Below are 12,605 nucleotides of genomic sequence, written 5' to 3' on the forward strand. Positions count from 1 at the left end.
AATAAAATGAGAAATTAGTAGAGGCTTTCTACAAAGTATCAAGCTCAGGAAGGAAGCCAGCTAACTGTAACCATGGTTACCAGGCAAAACATTAGAAAGGATGTATCCTTTTCATTGGAAAATATGCTAAAAGTGTATCTAAGCTCTTAAATCTATAAATGATATATAGATTAAACGTAAGGTTCCCCCCCCCCAGGTGACGTGACGTCTGGGTCAGGGCAGACCTGTGGATGAAAACAAGCCTGGGAAAGGCAGAGTTACAAGCTGTATTGCCCTACCAGGGCACCAGTTTTAGTAGTTCTTGCTTCAGGTCTTTGTGGTCACTCCTTCCACAGAAAAACACTGAAATAAAGAAATCATAGCTTGATATTCTGTATGTATAGACCATGAGTTTTGAAAGCTTTCAAAGTGTTATGATCTGTTATAGCTTTAAAAAGGTTGTATAGTTTCAAATTAGATAGAAATAGAAAATGTCCTAAGTTTACATAATTGTGATGAAGCTTGGGTGATAATTCCTTTTAACTATCTGCTAGATATAAAATAGCAACTGGAAGCTATGTAAATAACTCAAAGGAAAAACACTTACTAACTATGAAAGGCATTGTAAAACATCTTTGTTCAAGTTCAAAGTGCCTGATGTTTTTATTCACCTTTGTTTCTTACTTCTAGACGTCCAGACACAACAGAGACAGAAGAGCCAACAACAGCATGTCCGTATTGTGCATTCCAGCTGCCAGAGTGCGAACTGTTGTGTCCCGGCTGTAAAAACAGTCTCCCATACTGTATTGCAACTGTGAGTGTCCGCTGCATTTTCTGCAGCGTGAGAATGAACTCAAAGCTTTTCTTTGGTTTGCTAGTAGATTCAAGATAGTTGATTTTGCAGGTTAGGTTTGTTGGGGGTTTTTTTCCAAGCTGTTACCAAATAAGTAAAAAACATTCTTTTGTCTATTACCAGCATCAAGTGGCCACAGTTGCCACCTACAAGTTACAGGCACAGTAAAATCAAAGTGGTTCTGGAAGACTTCAGCTTCCAGAGAAGGCAGCTGGTGCACCAGGATTTCCCTGAACAACCCAGCACACATGCGTGCAGCACAGTTGGGGCACTTGGGAGAACAGACAGCCAGGGCTATGCTGCTGGTGCCTTCCTAGCTCAGCTCTTTGCTCAGGTGCTCCAGGCAGTAACAGCAGCGATGGAAGCCCTCTTCTCTTTTTCCACATACCAGAGTTTGTGGAGGGCACAGCTGTCTGCCCCTAAACTCCAGGCTGCCAGGTCTTCAAATTAAAACAATAAAACCCCACTTCAAAAATCTGAATTTTTTAGGCAATTCCGAGGTTATATAATGGTTCAGCCAGTGACCTCAGCATTTTATATTACTGATCCTTACAGTTTTTGTTTGAAGATACTTTAGAGTGTACTGAAAAGGTGCAGATAAGGTACATTTCCCTGTGGAAGAGCCACGCATTCCCCTGTTACCAGCATCAGTACAAAATCTTAATTCTGAGGTTGGCTACTATATAACTAATACTTCATTTTTACTAGGTTTAAGTGAGTGATTTGTCACACTAGAATTGCAGAAAAATCAAAATTTACTTAAGCAGGAATCAAATGTTGGAGTTAGCATTCTTAATTCTTTAGTTTTAATTAAGTCATAGTCACACAAAAAAATATTCATAGCAGTTATCTATTTTTTTTACTCTATTGGTTTAGCAGAATAAGATGACCAGTATATTTAAGGTAACATTTCTAAACAAAAAAACCCAAGGCTTTTAAATATAGCTTATGGGCCAAATGTAATGTACATATTCATGTATATTTCACATTATTTATTTAGGCTCCATCTTGGTTATAGTTCATTTACATCACAGGTATTTGTAACATCAGCAGGAATGCAACATTTTTAAGTATCTTACAAGAGTCAGTGTCAAAAGCCTACTCTTGCACATCATATTAAAACATAAATCTCTCCATGTAGTTCAAGGTGCTGTTGTGTTTCATGGTAGTGAAAAGGTACATATGAATTATTTGTATCAAAAGCAAATTAGTGAACCATACCTAGAGAGAGGAACTAATTTCTGTTTGAAGAGGCAAGTGCAAGGCAGTCACTTGACAGCATTGAATGTGACCTCCTGGGCTCAGGTGATGTGGCTTTGGGGACATTTTTTGAATGTCATAAGCAACAGCAAAAGTCCCAGCAGATTTATCCACAGGTAACATTCTAGAATTGACAAACTAAAAGCATTTTCAAAATTGTAAGTCGATACAGTCTTACATTTCCTTCTTTAAAAGAGGAATGGGAATTGTAACAAAAACACTGCCTCTCACTGAGAGCTCCTTTTGTAGTTACTACAGTAACACTATTATGGTTTTGCTTTTTCTAACTCAAAATCTTTACAACTCAGTTGCTGAGACTTTTCCACAAGAACAGGTACAAAACCAAATACCCAGTGTGCTAGGAAAGCACATGCCCTTTAATTACCTGTGACTTTTGCCTGCAGGGTCGGCATATGGTTCGGGATGACTGGACAGTCTGCCCACACTGTGACTTCCCTGCCCTCTATTCAGAATTCAAGAAGTAAGTTGGAATTTGTTTTCTGTTCTGTTGCAGGATTCTAATGTTTGTTCATATTTTAGCAGCAAAGTGTTTCATTTGGTACTAAAAACATGTAACAGCCCAGGGTGGGGCAGAGGGTGAAAGAGGAATCTGCCTTACTTGGAAGTTTCATCTAACATACAGAACATAGCTTCAAAGTGGACCAAAAACTAGGCTAAAGAAAGAACTCAGAGATGCAGGGCTCCAACCACAGGAACCATCGTGAAGATGGATGGGGGGTTGTGGAAGTTCTCAGCTCCTTCCAGGGAGAAGACCTGATATGGACTACAGGAAACACAGGCACAGCAGCAGTCACAAAAACAAAGAAAATACCCCCAGTGTTGGGTACACATTGAGGCAGCAATAATATCTTCTCCCCAGTAATCCTCTGTGCAATAATGGGAAGGGGTAGCTCTGTTCAGATGGCTGAAGCTGTACAGGCTTCATGTTCTAGCCCAAGCTCCTTTGCATGTGTGTTAATTGCCCAATTTTCCTGCAGCCTTCCTGTTGTGATGTTAGGTCCCAAACCAACCTTTGCTCTGCCTAGACAGAAGCAGCTGTTGCTCTGACCTGTGTTGTTATGTAGCACAGGTCAGAACTTTGCTCAATGCTTTCTGCTCAGACCCAGCTGTTCCTTTGAAAAATGTTAGAATTATCCTTTGACCAATCACCCTTCCTTTAAAACAGCATGTTACAGACTGAAAACATCTGTCCAATGTGTTCTGAACGGATTAACATTGCTCATCTTAAGAAAATAAATGATTGCACACAGTACCTCAAACCAGAAGATGGAGACCAATAAATTGAGGTATGTGCTGGAGCCTGAACTTTTTACTAGAGGACAGCGGGAGTTTTTCCCTGCAAGGGCAACGCAGCGTTCAAGAATCTAACCTACAGCCTGGGCCTATGCCTCAGAATACCAAGGCCCAGCTCTATGCCCTCTTTGCCCTCAGGCATGTAAACACTGGTCGGTTTTGCTACTGCAACTAACCTGGTTGCTAAATGAGGCTTTAAACCAGTTCACCTCTATGATGACGTTATCTGCAACACATTCTGGTTGGGAACATGTTCCTGAGCACCAATTGTGCTTTGGTAGCACAGAGAACAGTTTGCAGATGTCAAATCCACATCATCAAATCTTTCTACAGATCTACCAACAAGTGTTTAAGTGTAGGAAGAGGGAGAAATGCTCACTGGAAGGAGCAGATCTAAAATGCAGGTTACATGGTCTTAGCTTCTAATGTTTAACAGAATATAAGAATCTATCACAGGGTAACAACAACATAGTATTGGCTTTGGATACTGGTATTTCCAAGACCACTGCTCTGTTTATACCACACACTTGGATCCAAGACTTCGGTTTTGTTAAAGGAATGGTAACTGACAACAAGTTAAAGTTCTTCCTTGCTTTTGACATTTGAAGGCACATTTACTAGTGCAGAAAAACCTTATGTGAAAACTTAGCTATAGGTCAAAGTAACATACAAGTGACATTATTATTTTTGTTAATTATTTTTTTCCACTGTGAGAAAACCACGTAGTTTGCTATCACAGTCTTTATATCCTGGGCTACGACTAACCACCTCTGTTTATTTTCAGAACTGCAGGTGTTGTCTGGCAAGCAGCAAGGAAAGCTCCATCACTACATTATACATCTTTTCCCACTGATTTCATAACAACCACCACCATGTCACTTCTATTTTGTGATAGCCTGTAAATATTTAGCTTTTGATAAATTTTGTACTTTGATTTATTATAGTAATAAAACGGATAACTCTTCTTACCAAACAAAATTTGCATTTTATCTGCACCAAAGACAAACCAAGGGGAGTGGCAAAACACCCCCCTCAGTGTTCTCTTTTTTTAGCATCAGTTCTGAACTTTTATGACTATTTTCTATTAAACTTTTCTTTTTAAGTATTCCTTTCTGGTTTTGATTAAAGATACAGCTCATACAAGCACGGGCTCCTCAGGTTTTGGAACTAAATCCCTCACTGCTTTCCTGTGTCTCTAACTGAACAAAAGAGAAGTTGTAGGAAAACAGTACCACCACATCCTGCACATGCAGGAAAGCCAAAACCTTAGAAGGAAAGAGAGGGGGAGAGAGACAGAACACTCCGTGAACTTAACCAAAACTTTAAAAGACTCCTGTGAAACATTTTATTGGAATTTTATACACTGCTTAATTTCTACAATGTACAAATACGCAATTTAGGTTTGGGGGCTTTTTGCATCATGTACTATTTACAAGAGTTGACCACATAATATCAGGGGATTTATTAGGAAAAAAAGTGAGGTCCTAGGAAGACTTAGCATAAATGCCAGGTAACTAAGCATTGCGTTTTCATCATATTCATGCACCCCAGTGTTTGTTGCACAAGGGTATTTATAGCTTGTAACGTTGTAGCACGTTAAGAGTAAGTACAGCACGGCATAGTGTGAAAGTACAGTAGCTACATCACCTCTATAAGAGGAGCATTTTCAACTCACTGGTTCTACTTCCCCAGCTCCAGCACTGGATCCATTTCCTGTTCCTGCCAGAAGTTAGATAAGCAAAGCTGCATCCACAGCAAGGTTTTATTCTGTTTGATGTCTTGTTTTCTCTTTTCTCTTCCCTTCTTTTTTTGTTGTTTCTTCACTTTTCTCTCTTTTTGGCAGCTTGGAAGACTTCGCCTTTTTTTGCTACAAACAGAATATGCAGACAGTTTAAAAATCCAACTGCAACCTGACAAAAGCATAAGTCAAAACATTACTAAGTTTTGGAATTAGATGCAGTATTCATGAGTTCACAGTGATGTCTCACTTAGGTCCAACACTCAAGCAGCAGGCAATAGATGGAAATAACTTAAGACTTTTTCACATTACTGCTAGTTAATAATTTAAAAGTTGAGATGAGGAGCATTCAATATCTACAATTATTTTTTTCCATTCAGATGATGTTACAAGTCCCAGAAAGGTAACTAGAAAACAAGAAAACAGTCTAGTGTGGTAGTTTAACACTGAGGAAACTAAGTCACCTTAATCATTGCATCATTTTCAACAGTATCTCGCTCATCCTCATCGGATTGGATCTCTTCCACATTCAAGTCTTCATTCAGTTCTAAGGTCACCGCAGATCCCGACTGCCTTTTAGATGTCTTGACAAAATTAAGTGAATATGGAGTCAGATGTGCCTCTTTGTTGTAGGCACGTGTAAAAGCTGCTTTGACCTGTTAGGTTAAAAAGAAACACTATGAGCATCAGCTTAGGAACTGTAGATTGTTAGCCAGCCAACTCTTGGCTAGAGATTCCACATCATCTGTTGTTTGGGAAGATGTGACGAAAGATATGTAGGACACAGAAGGCATCTAAGAGCTGTATGGTGAAGGCTCATTTTAAGCAAGTCCCACACAATCCTCAGGTAGAGTGTGCATCTTCAGCTGCTTCTTGCTTAGGCCTCCAATAATTTCAGCACTGTGGTTCTGCTGCCACCTACTCCAAGTCACTTAGACCAAAGCCACCCTCAGCAGCACTGGACACCTGCCACACCAGAGCAGCTTATTCAGACAAAGTGTAAACACCTGGTAGTAGTGTAGGTTTAGGTATCAGCAGAGAAGATTCTTCTCTTTCCTTGAGCACCCAACCTGAGATGGGGGAGATCATGGTTCAGATCTCACACCTGCATGGTTTGTAGCAGGGACTTAAGCTTAAGCTCACGTTGTACCAGATGAGGGTCCCAACCACAGAGATGGACTAGCTGGATTCTGCGGGAGCATGACAGAGTGTGCCCCCAGGTCTGGCAGTTCAGTCTAACCAGACTGCGGAAGACACAAGCTGCAAGCTGGCCTCTTAATTCAGTGCCCACACCGTAACAAATAGGGTTGTGTCTCCCTCCTTTGCACAATAAAAGAAAGGCAATGCCACACATGAAGATGATACAGGTTATAGCCAGGAGCTTGCTTGTGGAAAGGTACCGGCTTTCCCCATCCCTTCTGTGCCCACTTCTATGTCCCCGATGCAGCCAGCTCCCAGACACCAGCAACAGCAGGTATAAGGCTTCTGAATGAAGCACAGCCTGACTATCTTTTAGGACATATCCCTAAACCTTTAATAGTATGTCTGACAGCTTTACAGAGGCTAGTGTTAATTAAATTACAGTTAATAATCAGCTGCACCAACTTCAGCCTTTCAGCAGCACATCCATACCACAGCTATTACTCTAGGATTTCTTTTTAAAGATATGGAAGAAAAGGGAAAAAAATCACTAGTGAATTTTACCTTGGGATCCAGCTTTGAAAAAGGACTGGGTTTGCCTCCCCACGTGCTTATTTCCATGATATTTTCAATATCTTCTTTCATCAAGCAGTAAGAGTCCATGAACGTTATAGCTTCTTGTACACCATCTGCTCCGAAGTCTTTCAAGGGCTGGACAAGCGCATCCCGCAAATATGACAGATACTCCATATTTACTGTCCTCTTGCACATCTGGGTTCTTTGTCAAATTGAAACCAGTAAGTAAATCTCTACAGCCACCACCACTCAACTCCTAAACACAAGCAACCTGTAGGTAAGGCCCCGAGCAAATGGCTAATCAGCTGCCTTAGGAGTTAACTGCAAGTTGTGCTGTGCCATTCCTTTTGCCATGCCTTTTGCCATGCCTGCATTAGGGATAGCAGATGCAAGGTATTCAAACACCAAACAAGCTGGAGAAACACACCCCTAACTGAGAAACAACTTCAGAGTGGGGGGAAGTCTCAGTACTGCTGACTATACTACAAGTGTTTGCACTGCAATTGTTGTCCAGATTAAGAAAGCGTCACCAACATACGAGCATATTCACAGAATATACACTTAAGTTTGCATCAAGCACAGCAAGGAATTAACGATCAGCAATAAATTAGACAAGAACTAAATACCCATATTGATATGAACCAGAAGAGGAATGTCAGTAGTACCTGAGGCTCATGTGCATTGCCAGTTCTTGAATGATACGATCGTGTTTGCCTGTGGATGAAAATTTCCCCAGCCAGCTGGGAAAGACAGGAAACTGGGACATGTAACCTCTCATCAGCTCCCCTGGGAGAACACTTGCATAAATGGCCTGAAAAAGTAACACACACGCCAAGCTCAATCACAATGAATGAGTCTCACTGACACCATGACATACTACCCTACTTGTCCGCATGAAAAGGGATAGTGAATACAGTTCCACAGTGGAAACAGCTCGTTTTAAGAGAACGCTCTTGGTTGCTTGTTTCTTTTCAACCCCTTTTAGGTTACAGCTTCATCTCTTGTACCACCTTACTTGTTACCATGTTGTAAAGTATCTGTGAAATTATCTGGGGTTTAAAAGCCACAAAAAAAAGAGTCTGTCTGTTTCTCACGTCCAGTTTAGAGTGCAGTCAGACAAACAGCTGACTTCACACAAACAAGTGCTGTAATCTCCAACAGACAGAGATGGTGAAGGAGACATTTCCAGGGAACCCCACAAATCCACATAACCCCAGCTAGCCAAGTTCCTAAGCAACTCATCTGGACCTGTTCTAAGCATTAGTGGGGTGGACTAGCTGAGCTCCAGAGCTCTCTTCCAACTTCATCTACAATACGTTCTCTGATGCCAGGCACAATCCTTTAAAAGCACAAGGCTTGTCAGTGTTTCAGTGATCATGAGAAGTGCAGTGACGAAGCTTCAGTCCTCTGCTTTGGGAGAAACACTAGCCTGGTAAAAGACTGGGATAGGAAGCACATCAACAAAACAAAGCAGGCTTGTAGCTGCACATCGGAAGTGATGTGTGCCGTGTGCTCCTACGCTTCATAAAGAAGCGTCAAGCTTTTCAAAGTTCCAGATGACTTCATTTCATGCATGGGTTCAACAGGATGAATATGGGAACCTGCTTGTCCAGGTGAAACCACAACACTGCTCTAATCACCAGCAGAACAGAGAACACTACATAAGGTCATGCAGTTACACTGAAACATCAATTTCAAGGGATCAGTCTTTTACACTGGACACCCCTAATGCACGTAAAATGAGTGCTAAGGGCTCACCTGTGTTGGAAGAAGATTCCAGTTTTGCTTGCTACGAATCTGTTTGTCCACTATATCACCATCACATATACTATCAGCTGCTCTACTCAAGAGCACTAAGTGCTTTTTCAGATTTCCTCTAGGGGAAAAAAAAAGTGAAGTTGACTGTATTACAAAGCAGAAATACCCAGATAGGTTTTAGTCTAGTTTTACTCTCTGGCACGAAAGCCTATGTCAATTTAGGGTATGGAATAACTCACCCAGCAGCAGCTGGTTTCACATGTACGTAGTTCTCTTGGACAAAGAGAGGTGCTAGGGAATAATCATGGAAGAAAAGATCTGATTTGTCTATAAGAGACATACGAGAAGCCTCCTCTCCAGTAGCAAAAACCTTCCGGACAACATCAAAAGGGCCCTAAGTAAATGATATTTCAAGAAGTCAGTGGGCTGCAGGTCACCACAAACAATAAGACACAGCACAATATCAACAAGACTACTGTAGTGATGGTACCCAACAACATCTGGACTCATCAGTACAAGTTCAGCATTCAGGATTTCCTTCCTAGTACTTTAGCAGTTTTCAGAATTGTGTTGTACTTCTGATATTAAGAGAATTATCTCCTAAACAGAGGACTCAGGACAAGAAGTAGGAGCTTTATAATTGCATCTTACGTAAGAGACCAACACATCAAAATATATACTCAGCCCTGGATTTACTGCTCTTCAGCTATTTGTGACAAGTTTGACAACTCCCTGCATCTAGGCTATCAGTGCTTTAGCTCAGAAATGCTTATAAAGCCTAGTGATTATATCCGAACATGACAGTAAAAGCCAGTCCAGTATTTTACACTTACCAGTTTGATATCCTTTTTGGCTCTGCTGGCATCTGTTTTAGCCTCATCATAAGTCAACGATTTATCTTTTGCACACCACATATTAAGATTATGTAAAACCTAAAGAACAAAATTTACAATTTGGTAGCACAACAGCATTTAAATGGAAGACTCAAACAGAAAGCATTCTGATCTCTATACTTAAAAATAATAATACTGTTCAAATACTACATTGAAGTCAAGGACTTGTACACAACGTGCTCTCTGAACGGACACTGACCTGTCTGATGTCCTGATTTGCTGCCAGGATTATCTCTTGCATAGCAGGTGGTGGGATTTTTAAACCTTCTTTAAATGCAATAGACATCATGGCACCCTGTGATACACACAATTGAGAAAACGTCACTAGAGAATTGCTATGAATTCTTCCCCCTGCAGAACACATTGACACACCTATGAAAGCATTACCATATTTTTCTAGCTTTTTTTAAAGCATATATGTTTATGAGAGAAAATTTAAATTATAAGTCATCCTTTGTTATTGGTGTAAAAAAACAAAACAAACAACAAATGCATGATAACTTTAAAAAAAAAAAGAAATCTTTGGATACATTTAAGATAGACTTCTAAAATCTGAAAGGCTTTGGGATACTTCATTCTTCGGTGAGAAAGAAAAAATAAATAAGAGAACCCATTTCGAAAAGCAGAGTTACTCACTGAGGTGACTCATTAAGCTTTACGTGGCATTTCCGATTCTGCCACGTGAAGACAGAAGTTACTGACAGTAATTCAGTGCAGTCCATACAGCCACAGCCGCCTTACCTTAATCTGTTCTAGACGAGGTCTCTGAAAACGAAGATCAAAACAGTAGTGGACCAAGGAACGAATTTTAGGATGGTTGCGATCATTACACATACAGATGATGGGTATCTTTGTGTGTCTAATCAAACCAATCAATTCCTGTGATTGAAACACATTACAACAATTGCATCAGATAACAAGATTGATTAAAATGTCATACCAAGCAGCATTAGTCCCTGCCTTAAATCAAATCCTTGACAGATGCAAATCTATAAAACTCCTCCTACTGTAATCATGTTCCTGCACAGTGAAAACCTAGTGCCTCTCCTACTTTGCTTGCTTGCTGTTCTATTCAGCTGCAATAAATCTGCTGTCTACCCAATTCCACTATCTACTTCCAGCAATCACGTTTGGACCGTTTTTCACAAAGCAACGAAGATCAATAGCCCAGAGTAGAGCTGTCCACCTGCAGAACTAGATCCATTTGTCCAAAGGGCAGTTTGACCTGGCCTATTCCCAGAGGGAACACACATCTTCCTGACTGGAAGTAAAAACAGCAGCTCTTCTCTGTCTGAAGAGCTCACCTCTGAGGCTTCAGCATTATTAGGCTTACCAGAACAAACTTTGCCTGCTCTAATGAAATTCAGTTAAATTTCATATTCCTGCAATGTAAATGTCTGCATCTGAGCTCAAGATCTGTATGCCTTTAATTGTCCAAGTACTGTACGTGACCACAGGAAATCTTCAGAAGCTCAAATTGGAGTTGCTAAGGAGAACAAAGGATAATACTGCCTATGCCACACTATTTATTCAGTGTTACTGCCTACTGAAGGGAGTAACACGTCCCAGCCAGATTACAAACCTCCCACTGCAGGTAGATGTCAGCTACAGAGGCCTTAGGATAAATTCACCTGTCCAGGAATAAACATCTAAAGTGCACACACCCAACTTCATCACTCCAGGTTTCTTTTACAGAAGTATCTTTTTCCCCCGCTACGAATGCGTAATTCTTCTCGAAGACAGACTTCTATAATAGGTCAGGTAACTGTCCTCTACAGAGACTTTCTATGGACCATGGGTTAAGGACAGTACACTGGCTTGAAATATTTCATGCAATGTATGGTATGCACCCTTAGCAATGGCATTAGCTAATAACTATAGCGGTTTCACCTGAATCCCTCCTCTGTCTTCATTGCCTGCCATACCATCCACTTCATCCATGATCAATACATGTTTCCCGCTAACTGATGAGGATGTGCCTGAAAATGAATATGGACAAGAAAATGAGATGGGAATAAAACAGGGTCTTGCTCACAGTTTTACCCAATGATTTATAGGTTTGGTAAGGCCATCCTAGACAACGAAAGTGGTGGTGAGCCTCCTGCTCTGCCACTTGATCACATGAATCTATGTTCACAGAACAGAACCGACTATAACCTCATGTCACCTTCCAAGAAACAAATCCCACGCAACAGAAGTGCAACTGCAGCGTTCAAGTAGTTTGTGCAGATTAACAACTGATTCTAGTGATAGCAGGATTTAATTCTACAACTGAAGATGAAATAAAACAGCTTACTACATGAAGTCATCCCTAATAGGGCCAGATCCCTCCATGCGATGAGGAAGTTGAATTCCTAACACTGTTGTGCAATAAGGAAGCTCTGTCCCTCCTGCAACTGGACTCTTAACACAGTAAGATTCCTTCAAACAACAGACATACCGGAACAGAAGTCTTTGATGCTGGTGTTATTGAGCGATTCAGCAACTACTTCCTTTAGACTGTTCTTACTGCGAGTGTCACTGGCATTCAGCTCCACATAGCTATACCCCAGTTCCTAGTCCAAACACATAAACCACACAAAAAATGAGGACATGGATCAGTGAAAGAGCATATGCATACTCAGAATTAGAAACGGTATTTCAGAGTTCCAGAAGAAAGCTCTTAAAACACTGTTTTCACATACAATTTGTGGCTTTGAGTCCTTTCTCCCCTTATACTCCTTTTCTCTTGCATTCCAAAAATATTTATAATCAGACACAGAACAGATATGCCCAAAAGAGAACATTTTGTTGTTGGGGAGAACATCAATGGCACAGATTTAGTTCTGAAGGATTAACAGAACTGCCACCAGGGATAGAAACAGAATTACGAGCCAAGGCTGATTAAGCTCTGCGGTATTTCCAGCTGCATATCAAAGTCTTATGCACAAAGAGCCAGGACAAGAAACATGCTACATCCCCTCTGAGAGCTGAAGGGAAGAGAAGCTTTTAACTACTTAACAGCTAGGAAAGACACAGCTCCCCCAGCAGTCCTTACACTTCAGCACAGGGCTGGGCTGCATGTCAGTCCCTGAAAGAACTTAACCCAGCTGCT

General features: G+C 40.8%; 2 protein-coding genes across 5 annotated transcripts in view; one reads left to right on the forward strand and one right to left on the reverse strand.

The window, feature by feature from the left end:
- The window catches only part of WDR19 (WD repeat domain 19), a 47,302-nt gene extending 42,995 nt beyond the window's left edge, over positions 1–4,307 (forward strand). For both annotated transcript variants that reach the window (XM_054823271.1, XM_054823272.1), the window contains 4 exons: positions 670–793; positions 2,497–2,573; positions 3,279–3,399; positions 4,191–4,307. In XM_054823271.1, coding sequence (XP_054679246.1) covers positions 670–793; positions 2,497–2,573; positions 3,279–3,393 — 316 coding nt within the window. In that variant the 3' untranslated portion in view covers positions 3,394–3,399; positions 4,191–4,307. The remainder of the gene's footprint in view (positions 1–669; positions 794–2,496; positions 2,574–3,278; positions 3,400–4,190) is intronic.
- The window catches only part of RFC1 (replication factor C subunit 1), a 45,761-nt gene continuing 34,771 nt past the window's right edge, over positions 1,616–12,605 (reverse strand). For all 3 annotated transcript variants that reach the window (XM_054823274.1, XM_054823273.1, XM_054823276.1), the window contains 11 exons: positions 11,952–12,066; positions 11,402–11,490; positions 10,253–10,390; positions 9,711–9,806; positions 9,452–9,550; positions 8,858–9,012; positions 8,619–8,736; positions 7,526–7,671; positions 6,849–7,062; positions 5,609–5,800; positions 1,616–5,273 (listed from right to left, as the gene is read on the reverse strand). In XM_054823274.1, the coding sequence (XP_054679249.1) occupies positions 5,169–5,273; positions 5,609–5,800; positions 6,849–7,062; positions 7,526–7,671; positions 8,619–8,736; positions 8,858–9,012; positions 9,452–9,550; positions 9,711–9,806; positions 10,253–10,390; positions 11,402–11,490; positions 11,952–12,066 (1,467 nt within the window). In that variant the 3' untranslated portion in view covers positions 1,616–5,168. The remainder of the gene's footprint in view (positions 5,274–5,608; positions 5,801–6,848; positions 7,063–7,525; positions 7,672–8,618; positions 8,737–8,857; positions 9,013–9,451; positions 9,551–9,710; positions 9,807–10,252; positions 10,391–11,401; positions 11,491–11,951; positions 12,067–12,605) is intronic.

This window comes from Grus americana, chromosome 4, assembly GCF_028858705.1.
Source record: "Grus americana isolate bGruAme1 chromosome 4, bGruAme1.mat, whole genome shotgun sequence".
Taxonomy (NCBI): Eukaryota; Metazoa; Chordata; class Aves; order Gruiformes; family Gruidae; genus Grus; species Grus americana.